The sequence below is a fragment of the Tenrec ecaudatus genome, chromosome 5 (genome assembly GCF_050624435.1).
Source record: "Tenrec ecaudatus isolate mTenEca1 chromosome 5, mTenEca1.hap1, whole genome shotgun sequence".
NCBI classification, from domain to species: domain Eukaryota; kingdom Metazoa; phylum Chordata; class Mammalia; order Afrosoricida; family Tenrecidae; genus Tenrec; species Tenrec ecaudatus.
In genome coordinates, this window is record NC_134534.1 from 76,588,014 (window position 1) to 76,613,172 (window position 25,159).

A 25,159-nucleotide genomic window follows, 5' to 3' on the forward strand; every position below is an offset into this window, starting at 1 on the left:
GCCAGCATTTATCTGGAGCATAGTGTCCATTAAACAAGAATCACTTTTACTAGTTCCACTCTGGGGAAACAAGTCAATTCTAGGAGAGTTACAATGGATTGCTAGATCAATAGCTACTATCATTTTATTTCCAATTCATGGTGTACAATAGAACAAGAGGTCGTCTGATCTTCTTTCACGCCCACTGTGACAGAAAAGCCAATCTTTGTAGTCATTGTGCCAATTCATCTCACCAAGGGTCTCCCTTCCTCTCTCTGGCCCTTACCTCACCGAGTATGGTGTCCTCTTCTACCAATTGATCCCTCTTGATGGCATATCCAAAGCAAGTGCGTCAGGACAATATTCTGTTGTGACTCCTAAGGTTTTCATAGGTCAATATTCCGAAGTAGATCATCCGACTTTTGTTCCTGGTCTATCTTGGTCTGAAAGCTCCGCTGAAACCTGTTCACCACAGAGGACCCTGCTGGGATTGGAAATACTAGTGCCCTAGCTCACAACATCATAGCAACACACAAACCATAACAGGACAAAACGCTGGCAGCCCAGTGGTGTTTTCAATGGCTAGAGAACAACAAAAGGTCGATGTAATAAGCTTTCTGGGTTCCACATCATTTCCCTCCTTCATCTTCATTACTCCAAATCACTTAGATGTGATCTGCACATATCAGGGTTTGGACGGTCCATGAAGAGACTCAAAACCCAATTTACTGCCGTAGAGTCAATTCTGACTCCTCAAACACAGGAACTCCCGGCCCTTGAGTTGACTGCAGACTCACAGGGACCCCACCGGCAGGGTAGACCTGCTCCTGTGGGTTTCTGAGACTAACTCTTTCCAGGTGTGGAAAGTCTTGTTTTCCCCCTGAAGAGCAGTGAGTGGCCTTGAGGTTAGCAAACATCCAGTCTCCCCTTTTCCTCCGGGACTCCCTTTCTGACTCCCAGCAATCCAACAAGACACAGTAGAGCTGCCCCTCGGGGTGTTGGCTACTGTAAATCATGAGGCAAGCAGAATGCCTCGTCTTGAGGTTGTAGAATCAAACAGCTGCCTTTTTATTAGTAATCCAAGGCCCAATCCACCACCACCTTAAAATTCAGCCGTGTTGATGTATCCCAGAGGAAGTTTGTGGTGTTGTTTTGTTTGTTTTAATTGACATTTACTAGCTGTTTATTTTGTAGAGGCCAGGTATCTAGAACTGAAATGAATTTGCCTAAACAGGGAGGAGTGGAAACAGTGTTATATAGTATCATGATGGAATGTGTGTTACCATTATGGAATGTGTGTGTGCGTGCACACACGTGTATAGTCATTGTATAACAGCTTAGAGCATTAGAAAAAGAGGAGGGAGTTCAGTTGATCATCTGTTACGCTCGATGCTATGGAATCAATGCCCCCCCCCCCCGTGGGTTTCCCAAACAATAACTATATACGGGAGTAAAAAGCCCAGTCCGGTGGTTTTGAACTGTTGACCATGCAGATGGTGGCCCAAAGCTTAACTACTAGCCCACCAGGACTGCACACATCTGTCACAGTGCTACCAAACGCTTCCTGTTTGAAGTGCCTTCTAGTTCCCAGATTATGAAAGGAAAGGAGGAAGGAAATAAACGGAAAGGAGGAAGGAAGGGAAGGAGGAGAGGGAAGAAGGAAAGAATGCGGAAGATTTTTCAGCCAACTAATACTGAAAAAAATTATTTTAAGCCTACTTGACTATATTCAGGATTGACAAACTAATGTCTTTTTACACCTTCCCGTTGGCATCAAACACCACTTAATTCACTGGGTAAAGGCTGGGATTACGGAAAAGTTCCGACTAGAGCCATTAGGAGCACCTGTAAGAAGAAAGCTCGGACACCAAATCACTTGTGGATTAGAGCGCTCTAGCGGTGCAGGATTCTTCCTAAGGCAGAGTGAGGGGCACTGAGCAAGCGAAGGGTCTAGGGTGGTTGGGTCCGTGCACTCCTCCGAGCCGCTCCGGCCAGCGAAACGGCGGCCACCCCTCGGGGCGCGCGGGCCAGCTGGCCGCCAGGGCTGGACGTGAGCTGGGCCGCCGCCACCGAAGGAGGAGCCAGCGCGGTGGCGCGGGGCGCGCTCTTTTAACCAGCGCGCAGCGGCGCCGGGGCCGAGCAGCAGGCATGGCCCGGGAGCGGCCGGGGCTCTCCGCCGGCCAGCAGCTCAACGCGCTGCCGGACCATTCGCCGCGGCTGCAGCCGGCCCTGGCCGACCTGCGGCACCGAGCCCTGGAAGCCGGCATCCCGATCGCCCCGCGCTCGCTCTCCGACTCCTTCCTACTGCGGTTTCTCCGCGCCCGCGATTTCGACCTGGACCTGGCTTGGCGGGTAAGACTGTCTTCCCCTGGGCGCGCAGCCCCGCAGCCCTGCAGGTGTGTGCGCCCAGCCACCTGTGCCCGACTTTCAGTTGTTGGGTTTCTTTTCTTACCTTTCTTTCTTCTTTTTTTTTGGGGGGGGGGCGGCGTGGGGAGGCGGGAGGCGGTGTCTTGGAAATTGGAAACCTAGAAAAGTGCTGGAACTTTGGGGGACAGGGGTGACCCACTTAGTGTGAGAGGGGAATTTTCACCTTGTGTGAAGGGGCCTAGGGGTCGCTTTTGAAAGAAAGGACTGGTCTCTCATTGGAGGAAGACCTGTGCTGTAAACAGTTAAAGATCAGGAAGCGCAGGCTTCTCCCATCTGAGCAGGTGGCTGTGGAATTGAGAGGATAATAAAACTACCAGCAAAACTGAAGAGTAATTCTTAAGTGTGGCGATAATAAAGCCGCTCGGTTTAATTCGAGACCAGAGGAAGGCGTTTGGGTCAATTCTTTGGCATTGTGTTCCAACTGCTTGAGAAAAGTAGAAAGAAGTTTGGAAACGGGTTGCGGTGGCCTTTGTTGGCTGGGTCACTTGGGGCGCAGTGCCCTCATCGGTGGGAAAGAGCGGAAAGATGCCTGCATCACTGGCTGTCTGAGGATTGAACATTAACCAGTTTAAAGGCTGGGACAAGATGTACCTCACAGCCCGCAATGTGACCCCATCCAGCCCGTTTATCAAGTGGCGTGCTCAAATTCTGCCCAGTAAGACCTAGTAGGAGCCTTGTTGCTGCTACCTGATTTTTACTAGGAAAAATTATGTACAGGTGATACAAAGAACCCAGATAAAGCAGCATAGGAAACTGAAAGGTGAATTTCTCCCCCTCCAAATGTAAGGTGGTCAGTTGTCTACTTACTCAAAGGCAGTTGCTGTTGTCAATTTCTTATTTTTCTCAAGATAGCATCTACTCACATAAGCATGTGCATGCGTTTTGCTCATTGCCTTTCTTACCTGACTTTTCATGGGGATTATTTTATATCAGCATGCATGATAGTGTATGGGAAAAAAGCTAGATTCTGATCTCCATTTCATTCCTTCTTTTAGCTGTGTATTATTCTACTGTGTGACCTATGTACATCAACAGTTATCTAACCAGTCCTAGACATGTAAGGGTTGTTACCATCCAATGGCAGCTCTGCCTTGAATGTTGTTCATTCCTTCATTTAGCGATGTGCTTTGAACTCCCGAGACTTGCCTAGTACGACAGGAGACCAGAAGCAGCAAAAATACTGTGTGATTTCTATCATCACCAAATGGGAGTTTTATTGAGGTTGTATAGAAGAATATATTGCATATTCCTCTTTGTGCCTTATAGGAATGTGTCCTCATAGAAAAAGTTCAATATGCAAGACCACTGGATGAAGTGGGATATGGATTTTTTAATGTTGATGAGTGTACCAAAGTATTCTCCAAATTGTTTGCACCAATTTTACTTTGATATTACATGCTAGTGCCTGTTTTAGCCATCTTGCCACCTACATATCAAACATTAGGACTTCCCAAGGTGCTCGGTGAGAAATGGTTGCTCACTCACTGCCATCCAGTGAACCCTGATTTGTAGTGATCCCCTGTGGGGTTCGGAGACTATAGTGCTTACCAGAGTAGAGATACCAGTGTTTCACAGAGTTGCTGGTGGCTTTGAACTGCTGACCATGCTGATTGGAGCCCATCACTTAACCGCTAGACCACCAGGACTCCATCCTGTCTCACTATTCATAGATTATGTCTTTATTTAATTGCAAGTGAGGTAAATTGTTTACGCATTAAAATTTAATTATTTTCTAGTAAGTGTATGTGTTTGCTATTTGTTCATTTTTATTTGTGTGTTTGGTCCTCTACAAATCTTCTTATTGATTCATAGACTAGCTTTAAAAATTAAGGAAAGTCCTTTGGGCTTGTTTATCTTTGGATATTATCTTTTTGTCCAGAATTAATTTTTGTTCTGTAATCAAATGTAATTGATTTGGTTTCTTTTGGGGTTTATGAGCGTCTCCACTGTCCAGTATTTTTCACCATCAAGTGTGATTTCTTTTTCAAATGTTAGTCTTTAACAAACCTGGAATTATTTGACACAAGGAGGAAAATAGGAATGCAGTTTTACTTTTGTTTTGTCAGATATCTGCCCAGGAACCCCAGAAATAAACTAATATTTACTCTGCAGCCACTGAATTAAAGATGGTCTAAAGTCCAATGGAGAGAGTAATTTACGTGAGACATGAAGTATATATATTTAGGGGAGGGACTAACAATTAAAATGCATGAATTGCTGATTTAATTTTTGTTGCTTTTTCAAAGTAATGTTTGAATAAAAGAAATTCAATTTACCCACAGCCTCTCATGTATACTTGAATATATTTCTTCTACATTCTTTATTTTACTGAAGGGCTTTCATTGCCCCATGCCCTTGAAGAATTGGCTGGGAGAACTGTGTCTAAATTCCACTGGCTGGAAATCAAGTTTCTGACTATGATCTCTTTGCCTTACTTTTCTGCCAAATAGAAAGGAAAGGGAAAGGGTAAGAATGTGAAACTATTTTAAAAAAATTTCTCCACAGTGACAGTTAATTAATCTCAAATTCTTTTATTTATAATAAAAAACAAAACAAAAAAACCCCTCTAAAGTCCTAGTGTATGAAGAAAGCTGATTGATGAAGAAAGCACCTCAGCTACAATATTTTTTGTTATCTTACTTTTTATATTTGTTGCCATAAGGAATTAATGAGGTTTTATAATCCTAATGACTAATGTGCTTCTGAAGGAGCCCTAGTGGCACTTTTGGGTGAGCCCTGGACTGCTGGCCACAAGGTTGGTGGTTTAATCCCACCAGCTGCTCCTGGAGAGAAAGATAATCATATCTTCTCCTAGAAATATTCGCAGCCCTGGAACCCTTAAACAGAGTTACTATGAGCTGGAATCAACTTGATGACAGTAGGTTGAGTTTACTATACTCACAGTTATGAAGTTCCAAGTACTTCAGTAAATATTGTTTCAGGGTATTATGCCATGATTTTCTCTTTCCAGAAACAGAAGTAAAGAGTAAGTGACTTGTTTAAAACCATAGAACTATGAAGTGGTAGACTCTCCACCACATTCCAGTGACCCCCGCAATTTACCAAGTTATAAGACAACCAGTTGTTAACCTCCCTATCTCACGTGTTCGTATGAGTTCCTGGGTTCCACAAATAAAAAAGTTCAATATCATTTTGCTCCATGTGATCAGTTTTTAATCCTTTGCCCAGTGTGATGACCATTGCCAACCAGGAAAGCTCTCCCCAGCTTCAGTGTCTTGAGTTTTTATTGGGGCTTCATTACAGAGACATGACTGCTTAATTTTCTATGTGGTTGAACTCAATCTCTAGCACCCCCTTCTCAGAAGACAGGGTGGCAACACAGCGCTCAAGGGACCCACTTTGAATCACCTTTTTAGCATAAATGATTACATGTAGTTTAAGGGACTCACCATGAATAACAAAGACACTTCAATCATTCAAAAACATTAAGACCTCTTCAGAGCCAGGGACCAAGGCCAGACATGTTTTTTGGGAGGATCCAAATTCTTCACTATAATCTTTTAATTACTGTAATAGTTCTCCTAAGAACTTCTAAGCTTTCAAAACTGCATGGATTTCTCTTCCTATTCTCCCTCTGCTTTTGTCTGTGCAAAATTTTGCATCTCATATGTCGGTTTTCAACTTCAGACTGCGTCTGGTAGTTACTGCCCTTTAACAAACGTGGAACTTCTCTGACCTTTTGCTTTCTTCCCCACTTTTCAGAGTGGTTACTACGAGGAGGATCTCGAAGGATGCCATTCGCTCCCAGGCACACTGCACAATCCAGGCACAATCCCACCAGCAGTGTGCAAGGGTTCTAATCTCTCCATAGTCTTTCTCAAACACCAAAACCAAGCTCACTGCCAATGAGTTGATGCCAATAAGTTGACGCTATAGGATAGCGGTTCTCAACCTGTGGGTCGCGATCCCTTTGGGGTTGAACAACTCTTTCACAGTGTCACCCAATTCATAACAGTAGCAAATTGCAGTTATGAAGTAGCAAAGACAAAACTTGTGTGATTGGGGGGTCACCGCCACAGGGGGAACAGTATTAAAGGGTTGCGGCTTTGGGAAGGTTGAGAACCACGGCTATAGGACATGCTAGAACCACCCTTTGTAGGCTTGTTTCTAAGACTGGACCTCCTTACCGGACTAGAAAGCTGAGGAGCAGCTGTTGATTTCAGACTGCTGACCTTCAGATTAGCAGCCCAATGCCTAACCACCAGAGCACCATAGCTTTTCTGGCATTTATTTTTGGTTTGTTGTTTGATTTTCAAAGCCCAGTAGGAGAAGAATGGACAAAGAAACTTTGGTCCATTCACAAATGGAATACTACGGGCTGCTGCAAAACAATGCTGAAACCAGGAAGCACCTCAAGGCCTGGATGCACCTGGAGAGCATGATGCTGAGTGATGTTAGCCCGTGCCCAAAGGACAAATAGTGTGTGCGCCTACAATTACACACACATAGGGAGAAAAAAGCACACAATAAACAGAATCGATTTCGGAGTTTCTAGTTTGAGGAAGCAAGGAAAGGAGGTAATGCAATAGAACAGATGGTCGAAGTCAGGGTGCAGTAGCACTGATGAAACATACCGTTTCCTCTGCTTCTTTAATGCTCCCCTCCCCACCATCATGACCCTACTTGTACCTTACAAATTTGGCTAGAACAGAGCATGTACATGGGTACAGATAAGAGCTGGAAACAGGGAATAAAGGACAGGTAAACTCCTTGGGACCAATATTGGGAGTAGCCGTACCAGGAGGGCAAGGGGAAGGTGGGGGAGAAAGGAGGAACTGATCACAATGACCTATCTATAACCCCCTCCATGGGGATGGACAACAGACAAGAGGGTAAAGGGAGACATCAGACAGTGTAAGATATGACAAAATCATAATCTATAAATTATCAAGGGTTCATGAAGGAGTGAGGGGGAGGGAAGAAAATGAGGAGCTGATATCAAGGGCTCAAGGTGAAAGAAAATGCTTTGAAAATGATGGCAACATATATACAAATGTGCCTCACACAATGGATGCTTGTATGGATTTTGATAGGAGTTGTACGAGCCCCCAATAAAATGATTTATATAAAAAGAAGAAGATATATATGAAGGTTTAAAAAAGGACTAGATGGTAGATAGACGTTCATGTCAGTGAAGTGGAAGATGGTGGTCCACAAGAGGAAGAAGAGAAGTCAAAAAGAAGGAGGTTCCACTGGATTGGTGGTTTAACCGTTTAACAAAGCTGATGATCTGAAATGTAAACCCCCACCTAATTGAATATTTTAAAAAAATTATCCCTCACTTATCAAATTGTGAGCCATACATGCCTGATGCATATTCTCCCACCCTCCCTTAACTTCCCTGAGCTGTGTTGCTGGCTTTGGGGGTGGGCTCCTATAAATGGCTACACCGATAGGCACCAAGTCAATGGAACTATGCATATGGACTGGACTCCCAGCAGCCTGGCTTCTGTGTTGCCTACTGTGGTCCCAGCCACAAGTTCGCACCCCCCCCCCCAATTTTGCATTGGCAGAGGTCATCTGGAAAAGCCTTCCTATGGGTAATCATGAGAGGCATTGATGCCCATCTCTATCCCTGCAGGTAGGCATTCTCTAGAACAATAAGGCTTTCACCATCAAAAGGGAAGCATTTGCCAAAGGACAAAGTTCAGCAGGAGAAGGAATGGAAAGAGGAAGCACAGTATAGAAATGGCCTGAGTGATGTAACCTTGTGGGGATTGCAATCAATAACCAAAATATGAATATGAATTATTGACTGCAACACTTTGACCCAATTTACAATGCTTTTTTTAAAAAAAGCTTAAACACTAAGGGGGAAAAATTTTCCAAAAGATCCAAAGTATGACTTTGAGGCAGACATTTGATGCACTGAATACCATCAATGACCAAAGACCAGATGAATTGCGGAATGACATCAAGGAGGAAGGCTGAAGGTCACTAGAAAGAAAAGAAATAAAGAAAAAATTAAAATGTAATGTCAGAGGAGACAGAACTTTTTTCTTGGTTGATTTGAAGATATTTAAATAGGAATTTATTTACATCACGCACGTAATTTATTTACACCAAGTAGACTTTTGAATTTCTTTATCAGTAGGAAAAATGATCAAATATTCATGTTCAGCACCAGCAGTTTACAAAATAAAATCTCAAAGTCCACTGCTATCCAATCAGTTGTGACTTGGTGTAGGTGTTAAAGGCATGGCAGTGATTTGGGATTTTAAAAAGTCAGTTTTCTAAGGGAGAAAATTTAGGTGTTTTATTAATGGTTTGTTTTTCATCGATGTATTTTTTTCATTAAACATATGGACCTGTCTCCTGGGTTCCCAGCTCTCTACAAAAGTTAAGCTGATGACCCTGATATTATTTAAAGGATTCCTTCTCATCAAGATAATTTTAACATTCCATAGGAAAATAAGGCAGATATTTCTATATAGGTGCTACTGTACTGTCTTCAGTGTTTTCTTGAATCAAGTGGAATGGAGTGTGTTTATGTCTAAGGCAGGGGTTGGCAAACTGTTCATAGCAATGTGCGGCTCTTGTGGTACAGATATGTGGCTCTGAAGTCAAATTGAAAATGAAAATAAAACTATCATAGTTTCATTCATAAAATTGTTAAAGGTTAAAAAACAAACAAAAAATAAAATAGTTAAAGGTTATTATGCAGATAATGGTGATTTCTATTATAAAATAGATATATGGCTTTCAAATAATTTTTAAAATTTTGTGTGGGGCAGGATTGGTTCTCCTGTCTCAAAATTTGCCAACCCCTGGTCTATGAGAATGATCAGAAAAGTAGTGAGTTTTTTAGTATCGTTTTCGTACTTAGTCTGACACTCTCTGAGGCAGGGAGAGGAAGAAATTCCATCTTATAGAATAGAATGAATATGTCAGAGCTTACAATGTGCCTTTTGTTCTTACTGCTCTTGGAAACTTGTTATTTAGGTCACCAATTATTCCTTTGTTGGCAGACTTATTGCTTTTTTTTTACCTCACTGTTGCATTTAACTCTTTGCAAGACTCTTTTTTTTCCCCAGCCAGTTAAGAAAAATTTATTAAAGGCAGAATTGAAAGGGAGAGAGGCTTGCAGAGGGAGGACATGATGAACACAAACACACACACACACACACACAGAGAGAGAGAGAGAGAGAGAGAGAGAGAGAGAGAGAGAGAGAGAGAGAGAGAGAGAGAGACATGAGCAGATCAGCATAGCTCCTTTTCTCTCGTGTCAGTCACAGTGCCACTTTCTTCTCTATTGCCCTCAGCTCAGCAGCTCACAGCGACCCTATAGGACAGGGTAGAACGGCCCCCAGTGGGTTTCAAGGATGCTGCTGTTGTTTTACAGAACTAGAAAGCTCGGTCTCTCTCCTGCAGAGTTGGCTGCTGGTGTCTGGGACCTTTCAGATTGCAGCGAAGGAGTAAGCACTAGCCACCTGGCTCCTCCGCTCAGGGCTTTACCCACATCTCTTTCTTTTCTCATTGGATTTTCTTGTCTAGATCATTTTTTGGTCATCTTTCCAAGTTGGTGTTAATGATGCTTAATTATTATAAAATCTACCCTTCTTGCATTTGAACTCAAGTTCTACATGACTGACTGACAGACATTTTCAAGTATATGAAAAATTGTCAGTTTAGAAAAATTGGGAATGTTGAAAATCATAAATAAAATATTTCAAGCACAATCACTTTTCAATATGAGTGTATAATTTTCTTTTGGTGATCTGTATAATCTGCTGGCAGTGCTTATATTTCTGGCATATGTTGATTAAAATTTTGGGGGGTACTGGGGGCATAAAAGGAAATGGGATGTCTTCAAATCATACTTTACCAAAATCCAATCACCAAACTGATATAATATCACTTGGGATTAATTCCCAACACCTCAGATCCTCGGTGAAGAGAACCTTTGATTTCCATGGTGAGAGTATCCCAAAGGAGGCCCTTACGTGCAAGTTTCATATGCAGTGCCCAGGCTTTCCTACCATTTTTACACAATGTTTAACATCTGCACTAATGTGCCTCTCTCTTCGTTCTCACTTTACTTTTCAGTTATTAAAAAACTATTATAAATGGAGGGAAGAATGTCCAGAAATAAGTTCAAACCTGCACCCAAGAAGTATCCTTGGCCTTCTGAAAGCAGGCTATGTTGGGGTCCTGAGATCCAGGGATCCCACTGGCAGCAAGGTTCTTATTTACAGAATCGGTAAGTGATACACAGCACTATTATTTTTCTTTTACTTGACTACTATATAGGGAAAATAAAACCACCACCACCAGTGTCCATGATTCCCATCTTCATTATATGAGTAGTATTATTGTAAAATAGGCAGGTAGTTTCCAACTTGACATATTAGAACTATGATGAGTCATATGGAAAACCATCTTATTCTTTCTTTCCCCCCTAGCTTATCATTGGTAGTATATCTTATATACAGAGCTACCAGGTATAATTGGATGAAATTATCATTCTTGAATATTCACTTACAGATGGTCACATTTGTGATTTGTTGTTCCAAATATTGCTGTATATCTAGCACGCTATGCCTTGGGCCCTGATGAAGTTGGTGTCGGGAGCCCAAGCAGATAGAATGTTTGGCAATGTTCAACCTGAACAGCAGACAACAATTGAACTGTTCACTCATCCAAACAGCTGGTACAATTCTGACTTCCTTGTTTAGACAGTCATGCCAAGTTCACTGTCGACCAGCTCTACATTGTGCTCTTCTTCAGGCCATCAAACAATCAGAAGCTTCAAGGGTTAATTAACAGCGGAGTCGCTCCGGTTCCTCTACCACTGCACTACTTCTGTCCTCCGCGAGACGCTTAGCGACAGAAGTCATGCCACTGAAAGTGCATATCCAAAAAGGGAGGCAAGAAAGGCTCTACATCTGGATATAAATGACACAAATATGAAGATCTTTAAGGACTATAGTCATAGGGGAAAAGTTGGTGAAATAGCACATGAAAAATACTGTTCAATCATTATTAAGGATAAGTATCGGACTTAGGAGGCAGTTACAGGCTAGATGGGCATAAAATCGATAGTTTTAGCAAGGGACACAGGCATGGGGCAATCCCTGAGATGGAAAAGCTCTTGATTTGGATAGAAAACAAAATTTGGTAGAAGACTCCTCTGAATTTTCTGACAATTCAAGTGAAAATGGGCGGATTTCCTGAACCCTGAAGGAACAGCAAGGAGAAAACTGCTGCTAGTACTGGGATGCCGGCAAGAGGCCCTTTCATCGCTTCCGATGCACGTTTGACTAAGGTAACATATACACCTGGGCAGAAATATCCAAGAGAAATGAGAGAGGCTGTCAGCATTTTTACAGCCACAGAAGTAGTTGCTGTCTTTTCAAAACCAGGTCTGGGGCTTCGGTTCCTTGAAAAGATGGACCTGAATAGATGCTGCCTGCTATGTGGACGCAGTGGGATGTTCCTGAGAAAGTACGAGCAAAGGAATCACAAAGGAAGTGCTTCCTAGTCTGCCTAGAGATGGGCTAATCTCCTGGATAATTCTACCAGCTGACCCAGAACCTTCCACAAGTGGAGACGGCCGTAACTGATGCAATGCCACATTGCCAACCCTTCACAGAGTGAATCATTATCATTTGTGTACTTCATGGATGTATAAAAATGTCTTTACGTTTATATGCAAATTTCCCAAACCCCAAATAAAAAATTGGATTTATGAAAATACTGAAAATAAAAATAATAACAAAACTAAAAACAAAAGGGAGGCATTTGACTTGAGTCAGAGCCACCTTCTAATGGAGCCATCAGAGGGAATCCCACTGGAATTGATGACTGTAGGAAACACAAGTTTCAATTCTACTTTTTTTCATGGTCAATTTAGAGCTATTAATTACAGTAATCACGTTGTGAAATAATTATCTCTCATCATGTCATAATTTCCCATCACCAGAAACAGAAACTCAGTGCTTTGTAATCAATAACTACCCTTTCCCCTCACCCCTTTGCTTATTCTCGGTATGCCATATAAATGAAATCATGTGATGATATTTGTTTAATCTAATGATTGACATTTCACTCAGCATAATGTTTTCAAGGTTCTTTAAGAATTTAGATCTTGATCCATTTCCCCAAATACTCAAAAAACAAAATGTCTAGCTTTTAGCAAGCAAGGTTTTGCCATTTGCCTATCACAGGCTATTAACAAGTCTTCCTCCCATCCTGATGCCTCGTTCTTCAAATAGTCCAGCTTCTCAGATTATTTGCTCAACATACAGCTTGAATAAGCATAGTGAAAAAATATGACTGAATGACTGCCTGTCGGTTTATATATAGAGTCCCCATGAAGACAACTAGGTGTTCTGGGATTCGTGTTCTTTGCAGTGATGTGCAGAGATAAGTTATGATCCCCATAGTGGAATCCTTTAGCATAGGCAGTAAAGCACAGGCAAGTATCTTTCTCATACTCTCTGCTGTCACCCAACACCAGCAATGATATCCCTCATTGAATGCTCTCTTCTGACTCCAGCTTGAACTCTGGCATTTACTTGTTATTGTATTGCTGCAGCTATATGAATTATCTGCAGCAAAAAAAAAAATAGAAGAAAGTGTCATTTAAACTCACAGACTACTGTGTGGAATTAAATCAGGAAAGGTGTGTATCAAGGTTGTATCCTTTCATCTTACTTAGTCATTCTGTGTGCTGAACAAAGAACCTGAGAAACTGGATTCTCTAAAGAAAAAGAGGCAATCAGGATTGGAGGAAGACTCATTAACAACTTATGATATGCAGATGGCACAACCTCACCTTCTGAAAGCCAGGAAGATTGGAAGCATTTACTGATGGAGATCAAAGACTGCTACTGCTTTCAACATGGATTACACTTCAGCATAAAGAAAATACAAATCCTCGCAACTAGAACACAACTCAGCATCATGATCAATGGAGAAAATATTGAAGTTGTGAAGCATTTCATTTTACTTTGATCCACAGCCTATGTCCATGAAAGCAGCAGTCAAGCAATCCAATAACAGAGAGAAAGAGAGAGAGAGAGAGAGAGAGAGAGAGAGAGAGAGAGAGAGAGAGAGAGAGAGAGAGAGAGAGAAAGAGAGAGAGAGAGCAAATAACATTGGACAGATCTACTGCAAAAGATCTATTTAAAGTGTTTTTAAAAAGCAAACAAACAGTCATTTTGAGGACTATGTGGAACTCTGGTGGTGTATTCTGTCCTCGTGGGGCCGTGTGATCTGCAAGGCTGACAGTTGGAGACCACCAGCAGCTCCACAGCAGAAGACAGGCCTTCTTCTCCCATCAACAGTTCCATTCTCAGAAACTCCAAGGGGAAATTCTGCCCTGTTCCACAGGGTTGCTATGGGTCGGACCCAACTCGATGGTAGTGAGTTTGGTTTTTTGGTTTTGAGGGCTGAAGTGTGTCTGACTCAAGCCATGTTATTTTCATTTGCTTCATATACACGAATAGAGAAGATTGAAGAATTGATACTATGAATTATGGTGTTGGTGAAGGATATTGAAAGTATCCTGTATTACTAGAAGAACAAACAATCCTGTCTTGGAAGAAGCACAGCCAGAATGCTTCTTGGGAGGGAAGATGGTGAGACTTTTCCTCACATATTTTGGAGTTTTTATCAGGAAGGACCAGTGCAAAAGAGGAAAATCCTCAATGGGATGAATCACACAGGGTCTCAAACATGCCATGATGTTGAAGTGGCACAGGACCAGGCTTTGTCTCCTTTTATACAGGATTGCTGAGTCAGAATTCACTCAAGGTACCCATCGACATTACCTTTGACTGTGACTTAGTGCTCATAAATACAGACTCTGTGGCCAACTGCCGGGCTTTGAAGTCCAGCACTATCACATTTTACATGTGTATAAAATGATGGAGCTGTGACTTCACTTTTCCTTCTGTAAAATAAGGATCATGAACATGTATCTCATAGTTGCTGTGCGTATTAAAACTAGTTATACAATATTAGAACATGACCTGGTACAGAATAAAAACCAACCTTGCTAGATTTTTGTGGCTATTATCCTTATAGCAGCAGATCCTGAAATCTTGGCATCCCTGAGCAAATTCAGTCAGCCTTATAAGCTGAGCACAAGCAGCTTATTCCTGCCAGGAACCCAAGCCCCTAGAGGTGAATTCAATTCCAACTCATGGTGATCCCCTGTGTTACAGAATTGAACTGCCCCACAGGGTTTTCTTGACTGTAATCTCAACAGAAGCATATTGCCAGACTTTGCTTTCACAGTGACAAAGAATGGATTCAAAATGCCATCTTTAGGACTTTTGCTGGGATACCTTGTGGCATAGTGGTTAAAAGTTGGGCTGTGATCTGGAAGGTTGCCAGTTCAAAACCACTAGCTGCTCAAGAGAAAGATAGGGTAGGTGGGGTAAAAAGGGGGAGCCAATTACAGAGATCTACATATAACCCCCTCCCTGGGGGATGGACAACAGAAAAGTGGGTGAAGGGAGATGTTGGATGGTGTAGGACATAACAAAATAATAATAATTTATAAATTATCAAAAGTTCATGAGGGAGGGGAGTGATGAGGGAGGGGAAAAACAAGGAGCTGATACCAGGGGCTCAAGTAGAAAGCAAATATTTTGAGAATGATGATGGCAACAGATGTACAAATGTGCTTGACACAATGGCTGGATGTATGGATTGGGATAAGAGTTGTACGAGTCCCCAATAAAATGATTTTAAAAAAAGAGTTGCCATCTCAAATACTCAAAGGGAAAGCAAATAGAACAAGAGTTTCAGGGGAGGGAGCATGATATAGAGAGGTGGAAAAGATAGAAGGGAGATGATATCAACGACTTCCGGGAGGAGACTGATTATGGTAGCAATTGTACAATTCTGTTTGATGTGATTGAAATATGGAATGATATGACATATGTATTTACTCCTAAGTCACAGCTAATTCAAAGAAGAAAATCAAAACAAAAACCCCACCAACCAAAGATCCGGGCATGGGATTTGGGCTTGCACTACATCCTAACTCCAACTGAAGAACAATTGGTTCTGACATCATGGCCCTGCTCAATACTTGCCCTCTGGAAGGGAACACAGAAGATATGGGTTCTATAGCAAAATGTGGTGAAGAATGTAGATGGTACCTGGCTATTAGATAAAATAGCATCTGGGGTCCTAAAGGATTGTCTCTAAACAAGCAGCCATCTGAGTGAGATATCAACTAAGAAGCACATCATCATCAGTCACCGAAGGATTGGAATCCATATCATCTGAAGTTGAAGGAGGGATCAGTATCAGAGCATAAATTGAGAGAACCCGGTGTGCAGAAGGCGATGGATGACAGTGGAAGCCCTGGTTTCAGTTGTGGAACTACATAGGAAATCAGCCTTCAGAGATCTCCCCCTATGTAAAATTGAGGGGTGGGGGGAAGATGGTCACTAAAGAGAGTGATTGGGAGAGAGGAGCATAGAAGATCAAAGGCATAAATCTGACCCGAACAGTTGAAATGGTATCAGTAGATCCCCCCTTGTCTGTATTTTCAGTGTGTATTGGGTTATTTGGTTTTTGTTTGTTCATAATAGCGTGTATCTCAGAGGTGTTATGTCAATGAAGGTTACCTTCCTGATGCAGTATTATATGCTTTTCCATTTTCCAGTGTATGAGACCCAGGATTGATGAACCTATAGGGACAGCGAGTGGAACAAGAGGTTCAGGGGGAAGGGGGCACAGTGGTGGCAGTGGGGTAAAAGGGAGATGATGTAAAGAAGTCCATGTAGAAATTGTACAATTCTATTTCATGTGATTGAGATATGGAATGATATGATATCTGTATGTATTAATTCCCAACTAAGACTAAATTAAAAATTTTCAACTAATTATAATAATTCCTAACTAGTAATAATAATTAAAAATCTCAAGGGGGCAGTTGTACTCTGTCCTATATGATCTCTATGCATCAGCATCAACTTGATGGCAGTGAGATATGCCTCTAATACATAAACAGATAATGTAGAAGGAATTAATATGTTAAGAACTCTGATTTAGTGCTTTTAACAACTGTAAATTAGAGGAGTTTAAGATGTAGTCTAGTGCTTTCTGGTAGAATTTTCTATGAAGAAGAAATTCTTATATGATAGCTATAATATGTGGCAGGCAGAAATGTAGCTAATGTGACTAAGATATAACATTTAAATTTGATTTAAATTTGATTTAAATAGTCACATTTAGTCAAAACCTACCATAAAGAGAGCACAGGTCTAGAAAACTATGTTGATTGGTTTAGAAATTTTAGTCAATCTTATCTTCTGGCGTGAAAATTTTCAGTTTGCTTGTGTATACTTTTTATCAATGTAACATTCCGCCAATGTCTGAATTAGTTTGATTTTTACATGCTAAGTTATTCAAATAGAGAATTCTGAAGCTTTTAAAAAGCAAAGGCCATTTTTTGTGCCTTCTTAGGAATTTTATATCTCTCGTTAGAACAAAAACCATATCAAGTCCATAGAAATTAATTGAAATGTATATAGCTTACTAATTGCAAATCAGGGAAACACTTCAGCTTGTTGTCAATAGTTATGGTTATTCTGTCATCCTTATCATTATTACTGTGTTCCAGCCCATTGTTTCAGGCCATTGTTATTGTGTTCCAGCCCATTGTTTCAGGCCATTGTTATTGTGTTCCAGCCCATTGTTATTGTATTCCAGCCCATTGTTTCATCCACCTCATGGGGGTTCTTCCTCTTTCAATGACCCTCTACTTCACCAAGCATGATGTCCTTTTCCAAGCGCCTGTCTTTCCAGATAATAGGTCCAAAGTGTGTAAACGGATGTCACTGCCATCCTCCATTCAAAGGAGCATTCTGTCAGTCCTTAGATATTTGTTCTTCTGACAATCCAGGCTACTCTCAATATTCTTTGCCACCAGGAATTCTGCTGTACCCACTTTCATCAGGCTTTTTTTAAAGAAATGTTCTATAAAGGAAAGAACTTTTAAAAATGCTTGTGCCTAATTTCATCATCATTATCATGGAGATGGTGTTGGCGCATGTCTTTCATAACAGTTTATCCTGAAACTCAGCTCTGGTTTGATTCTGGAGTTTCTGTTTCTCAAAACTGACTTAATAGAGATAATTATTCAAAAGAGCACAGTAGCCAAAAAAAAAGAGTCTAGTAATTAGCCAGAGTATTGGTAAACTTAAAGGTGCCTTTTAGAAACTAGTCTGCTCCAGGTTTAAAGTTCAAAACTTCACATCAAAAGGTTCAAAAACAAAACAAAACAAAAAGGCTATTAATTCAATTCCAACTCATGGTGACGGTGTACACATACGCTTCCGAGACTAAATCTTTATGGGACTAGACAGCCTCATATTTCTCCTGGGAAGTGACTGGTGGCTTTGAACCACCAACTTTGTGTCTTTTAGCCCACCACCTAACCCACAGTGCCACCAGAATTCCTTAAAAATTTCAAAGGGCCACCAAAATCTGGATCGATTCCAGAAGAATTGGAACTCTGCTTTTCACTCATATGATCTCCTCTTCAATATCTGTGTTTTTCCTTGCTACTGGATGCTAGCCATCAACCCATAATCTGTTAAGGATTTCCTATGTCAAACAAAACTGACCCCCTCCTCAAGCCTGTAGTGCTCCAGCCTCTGTGCCAGCCACCTTCCCTTTTCTTTCTTTCTCAACACGATTTCTTGTGTTGACTGAATTCACTGTCCATTTTTTTACATCATTTCACTTCAACCCATTCTGGTCTAATTTCATCCTCCCTTCCCCCGACACCCCTTCCCCCCACTCCATTTCTCCGGAAATAACCTTAACAAAGCACCAACTCTTTTCTTTTCTAATGGACATTTTTAGTCTTATCTTACTTGACTTCTCTACAGTGAACTACCTTCTTTTTCTTGAAATACCTTATGAATCTGTCTATGTTTTAATTGTTGAAAAGATATATTGTCAGAGTTATCTAGTGTTGCCATAATATAAATACCACAACTGGGTGGCTTTATTAATATATAAATTTGTGTTATTGGAGGCTAGAGGTTGAAGTTCTTGTGTCAGCTGTCAGGGAAGGGTCTTGGCTGTCTCGCTCCTGTGGCTCTGGGGAAGATCTTCATCATCAATCTTTCCTCAAGGCTGGGAGTTTCTCATTGTGAGGACTCTGGGTCTATAGGACATGCCTGACTTCTGGCTCTTTTTCTTTGTGCTAGTAGGGGGCTCTCTGATCTCTGCTTGCTTGTTTAATATCTTTTATAGTTCAAAAGAAGTTGAGTCAAAACATAATCTAATACTTTAAATTGTATCCTGCCTCATTCAAATAACTGCTTCTAATACTACCTTAATAACATCAAAGAAATGAGGATTTTCAACACATTGTGTGGTTACCTCAGATCACACAAAGAAAGATAATTGCATAATACTGAGAATCTAGGCCCAGCCAAGTCGACACATATTTTAAGGGGACACATTTAAATCTATACCATTTCGGCTATAGCCATACCCATTCATGTCCTTCCACATGTAAAACAAATTCACCCCATTATAATATTCCCAAAGTCTTAAATTAATTCTAAGTTCAAATCTTCATCTGTGAATTTATGAAACCTAGAATCCAAGTCACTGTTTCCAAAGCACAGTGGTGTAACAAGCACAAGGAGACATTTTTTATTATAAACAAGAGAAATGCATTATGACATGTATTAATCTGGTAGGCAGGACTCAACTGCTGGGAAGGAATGTTAGTGGATGATTTGCCCTATCTCCAACCCCCTCACTTAAGAGTTCAATCCGTACAAGTCAACAATTCATATATTATGATTCATAGCTGGCCTATACTCCCATAATCTCCTTTCCACAATAGTGTGTTAACTTCTACACCATTGGCTAAACTAATTACACTATAAATGTGTAATGGTTACACATGGGGTTTCCAGCTGCTTGATTAGCAATTTGAAATCATCAGCCAGCTCCATAGGGGAAGGATGAGGCTTTCTACTCCTGTGAAAATGTGCAGAATTGGAAACTTAAAGGGGCAGTTTTACCCGGCCCTATAGGGTCCCTATGAGCCAACACTGACTTGATGACTATGGAAGTGATGCACCAGGGGGAATGATTGATCATGTTCTCTAACCATAAAAGGACAATGATCTCTCCAAGGTGAACCAGAGACATATATAAACCATAGATTAATTAATGGATCTTGGGATTCCATTTAATTTTAGTCCTGATCTGAGAATAATTAGTTGTTATGGCATGGCCCCACTTGGTGCTCACCATCGTGAAGAGATCACTGAAGATTTGGGTGCTATAGAAAAGTGTGATGATGAATTTAGATTCAGGAAAACTTCAGCATTCAGAAAAAATAGCATCTGGAGTCTTAAAGCCTTGTTTTCAAACAAGCAGCTATCTGAGTGAGGCATCAACCAAGTAAGTCCACATGGAAGAAGCATACCAGCCTCTGTGATCCAAGGATTGTAAATAATATCATCAAAATTTGAAGGAGGGAATGGCATTCAGAGCTTGCATTGTGAACACCTGGTCTGCAGAAGGATATGGATGACAGTAGAAACCCAAAATCCATTTGCAGGGTCTACGTATGAGTTAAGACTCCGGTGAATTCCCTCCAATCATAATTGAGGGATATGAATAGCCCTGTTATCAGACATAGAACATTTTAAAGTTGATTAAGTCAAAATGTAATATAATTTGATCTCCCTTTTTGACACATTTTAAAGTTGCTTCAGTTAAAAAAAGATTTGGTACAGACATGTGGATTAAGCCCCTGGTGAACCCCCTCTGACCATGGACTAGATTTGTTACCATGCAGAATTCATTGGAAAGTGGACATATAGGTTAAAATTTAGAAAACAAACAAATAAACAGATGAGAGAAATAATGAGTACTAATCAAGTCTAAGCTGCAGCAGAACATTTTCTCTTAAGATCATCTGGACAACTGCCTTGCACAATCTGGATGTTAGCCATGCCCTAGATTATTGGACTGAGGCTATACTTCAACTCAATGCTCAGCTCTGTGCTTCAACTTTGATTTTTGGCTCACAGGGATAGTAACTCTTCTCCCTTGGCTTTGGGTGATACTGTTCTCCTAGTCAATGTGAGAGTGATTTCACCAGACCCTGCTCTTCTGCCCTTTCAGCATAGCAACCTCACTCTCTCAACTTTGGCAATGAGGCCATCCCTGTGTCCCTGTAATTTGTGAATGACTGCCTCAAGAGTCAACTCAGTTTCTTGGAAGTCCAGACCAGCTCTTTGTTTCAACTCTATTTACTTAATTCTACACCTAGCCATCGTTCAAACGCATAGATAATAGTCCAGGTAAACAAGAGAAACAAATCCAGGGAGATCCTCATATGTGTGTAAGAGAGTGACAAAGAGTAATTGTATATGGAGAAACTCCCAGCCCAGTCCAGATCAAGTCCATTAGTCCAATATTAGCCCATATGTCCAATACGAGTCTATAAATTCCTCTTTAGACTCACAGAGCCATGCAATGATGCCGAATGCAGGCAGATGACAGGCCAGTGAGTAGAAAGTCTTATAGATCCAGTGGCAGTGGAAGGATCTCAGCCCTGCCTTGGGTTTCCAGATGGCTCCTTCAGGTTCAGGGCTCTGGCTCCATCAGTGTGTCTCCCTCCATCTGGCTTGTCAATAGGAATTTCTTGCAGGAAGGGAGGGAGTGTATCTGGCCTCCAGTGAGTTATTTATCTCCTTCACGCCTCCAAATGAGGCCATCAAGCTGCGACCTGATTGACGGGTTAGACTCCACTTCGTGACAAGTTGACACCAGATTATGTAACTGCCACAATAATCTTCCCACAAAGACTGATCTCTCCCAATGTTCCTTATTTCAGTAAAACGTAGTACTATTCTATACAGTTGTCTAAGGCAGACGTTTTGGGATTTTGAAATTTTACCATTACTTAGTGATGGATCTTCAGCCTCTCACAGTCTCCACCACCCATCCATTCTCTTAGGTTCTCATGGCCCCTTTAATTTGAAGATGTTCATATATGTTTTTAGCTTATGGCATTTTTTCACTGCCATTTTCTATTTCTCTCCTTTTCTTTGTTCGCAGCATTATTGCCTTTTGGAGCTCTTATTTGTTAGATGTGAAAGCTTCTGGTTGCAGCTGCATGATTCTTAACTTCTGTTGTGGAGAAAACTTGAGTGCTGTTTCAAGAGTGAATAGAATTTTACTGAGGGCTTGGAGAATGATTGGAATTGGACTCACAGTGAAAACAAGGAGCTCAAAGCACAAAAGCTTCCCAGGCATTTATCATGAGGTTTAGACAAAAACCAAACAAACAGGAGTATAATGTTCAGATATCACAGTCGAGTTTTCTCATATTGGAGCTGTCATGTGATTAAAGGATACATGTATTAACAGTTGGGTCAACAGCTCAGTGATGGGACAATGTCAGGAAAGGGCTTGTTTCAAAATCAGATATTAATAACAAGTGTGCTAGATATTGATTAACTTAACTTATAAACTTTGGATAAGTTTACTGAGACTGTATTGTGCAGGCATTTCTTAAGAAAATTACATATGAATCAAACTGCATTGTGTTAACACAGAGGTAAGATACATATTTGCCACAACATATTTGTTGAGAATATCTTGGAGTTCCGGGTAATCGTTTGTGTCCCAATGCACCCTGGGATCCTGAATTTACATGAGATGGAAGGAAAATCCTCTGAACACACTCTGAGAACATGTGTCTGACATGCACCACAGAGTAAAGTTTTCTTATATAATTTTGGTTGGGTACAGGAGAGAAAACACCGTTGTTAGGAAAGGCAACTTGTAAATTAAGCATGGATCCCAGATTCATGTCATCACAAGATAGAGCTAGGGTTCCATTTTCAAGCTGTTCTATTGACACAGATCAAGTGCCTCTGATTTTGGACTTTTATACATTTCTTCCTTTTGATCAAGGATTACTGTCATCATAGAGGATAGTGTGCTTTCTTTTGCATAGATTTTATTACTCAAATTTTCTACCTTGGTACTCAAATTTTCTTGAGTGGCCACTTGTCTCAGTGCAAATCTTTAAGACCCCAGATGCTATTTTCTTGGAATGACTGGCACTGTCTGCTTTAGCACCCCGAGCTCAATGATATTTTGAGAAAAGACAGTGTGGAGCAGAGCCACATTAGAGGAACTAAGAAAGGGTGTAAGGCCATGGATGGAATTAAAAACCAAAACCACAAAAACCTCGCCACCACCAAGTCGATTATGACTCATAATGACCCTACAGGACATATGACGACCTTTGTGGGTTGTTGAGACTGTCACTCTTTGCAGGAGTAGAAAGCATTTTCATGAATGTATATGAATCACTGTTTCAGTGATTCTGAGCAACGTGTCAGTTTTCTGAGTAAGGCATTAGTAGTAACTTTCATAGTGTATTTAGTTGTTTTAATTATAATGAAATAACGCTAAGTATTGTGAACCTTGTTAAAATATATCTATGTAAGAAGCTATGGGTTTAGGTAATTAATAAAACATATCAATGAAAGGGGATGCATTTTGAGGTGGGAAATGCATCTTTTGGCAAATTTCTTTAATATCCCGTTCCATCTCCACAAAGGTGTTAAGCCCAGTTCAACAGAAGATATTAACAATGACACATACTCCTCTCTGCTGGGTTGACAAAGAATCCAAGGGAATTTTGTTATCTAAAAGTACTTGACAAAGAAGGTTTAAAGATTGCTCTTGAGCTGACATGACATCAGCAAGATTACTAGCAAGCTTTCCCAGACTGGACTAACCTGAGTTGACTGGAGGCTTTCTGTAGTCTTGAGACATTCACGGACTATCCAGCGATTGGCTAGATTAGCTGACCATGCAATAGAGCAGGCTCATTTGAAAAAAGGATTTTTGTGACATGCCTTCTGGCAGTTGTAGTGACTAATATGAAAAGACTTAAGAAGTGCTTCGTAATTGAGAAAAATAGCACAGAGACAATAAATAAGGGCAACTTAGCTAGACCCTTTGTGTTTTCAATAACGAAGAGTGAAAAGATATAGTGAAAATGTAAAACACCTCAATATTACTAAGGCAATTCATGACTAGTATTAAAGGCAAGGGTTCACAGAGGAAAAACAAAGCATTAATGCAAGGAACAATGTTACCAACCTGCAATAGTCCAATCACAATGATCACAGTAACAATCAAGAGGAATCTAAGTCCAAACAAGTATTTCAGCAACTGGCACTGTGTTGCTTAGTCAGCTGTTGACGTCTTGTCACCAGGGAGCCTTGGTGCTAGTTTGGGTCTTTCAGCGGGGTGACTACCAGACAGGTGCTACAGTGTTCTTGAATTGGGAGTAGTGAATTCATGCCTTAATTCCATGTAACATAGTGATACATAATGTCCTTTCCAATGAGTTCCTAGGGAATCTTTTGGCTAATATTCTTTTTCATTATATAAAGAGGTACCCCCCTCCCAAAAAAAAAGCCCGAGTTGCCCTGGGTGAGTGGAGCTTTCTTAGTACGCATTTTCCCTCAGTAGGTGAGCATCCAGCATCTCATTGGCTGGGGAGGTTCTCTCGGGTCACAGTGAATTGTTTTCATAAAACAGTATCACTTGAACCTTGTTTTTAGTGATGGCTGTTTTAAGAGAACAGCTCGTGGCTGTGAAATTTCGTTTCCTGCTTGGGAAAAATATGCAGAAGCTGTTGTGATGTTGAACACAGCTTACAAGGACAGCGTAATGGGTAAAAACTCAAGTGTATGAGTGGTTTTCTCATTTCAAAAAAGGTGAAATGGTGATTGATGACAAACCTCATTCTGGACATCTATTAACTTCCTGAATGGAAGAAAATGTTGATTCATAGTGCATTTGTAGTTCATCCCACCAGGTCAGATAGTAATCAAGCTTTCTATTTAGAGGTTCTGCAGAGATTAAATAACAGCTTGCGACCAAAAGAAAGGCCTGGATATGTGGCAGATGGGGACTGGTTTTGCCACCATCACAATGCCCCTGCTCATGCAGCCATCTCAGTGCGCCAGATTTGAGCAAAAAGCAGCATGCCTCTCTGGCCCCAGGCACGTTACTCACCTGTCCTCGTTCTAAGTGACTTCTTTTTCTTTCCATGAAGGCAGGTGGACATGAAAAGACAGTGATTTGATGGCATGGAAGTGGTGAAGAAAAAAACTAGGGAGGTGCTGTCAGCCATTCAGATAATTAAATCTATTAAACAACCATCCACGTTTTAAAAATGTTTCCCAGAATGGAATCACACAATGGACAAATGTATGAAGTGTAATGGAGAGTACTTTGAAGGTGATAAGGTTGTTTTGTAAAAAAAATGTAAATACATAGCTTTGAAAAAAAATTCCATTGTGGGGGGCGGGGGGTACTGTCTTGAACATGGTCACTTGGTACAACAGATTGATTTGAGAATTTTGGATTTCAGTGATCAAAACATTTATTTAAATATTGACAACATTCAACAATATTGCAGTTGGTAAAAGCAACATAAGGGAAAGCCATTTGGTTTGAAAAAAACTACTTTACTTATCATAGTCATTTCAGCCTTTATTTCTTGGAGTCTGCAAGGAGAATCATTAAGACATTCTGATTATATGCAATTAAAATTGAAATATTAAGTCCTCTATGAATTTGATAGAATCTATTCTTGTAGCTTCAATAAATCAGCAAGGTAAATTTACCTGTGAATTACAGGCTTAAAAATGGTATGGTGAACGCACAGTAATATTTTTCCTAAATGAAA

General features: G+C 40.8%; 1 protein-coding gene across 1 annotated transcript in view; it reads left to right on the plus strand.

The window, feature by feature from the left end:
• The first annotated feature begins 2,127 nt into the window (after positions 1-2,127).
• TTPA (alpha tocopherol transfer protein) overlaps positions 2,128-25,159 on the plus strand; it is a 35,153-nt gene continuing 12,121 nt past the window's right edge. Inside the window, exons 1-2 of the mRNA XM_075550843.1 lie at positions 2,128-2,331; positions 10,474-10,627. Coding sequence (XP_075406958.1) covers positions 2,128-2,331; positions 10,474-10,627 — 358 coding nt within the window. The remainder of the gene's footprint in view (positions 2,332-10,473; positions 10,628-25,159) is intronic.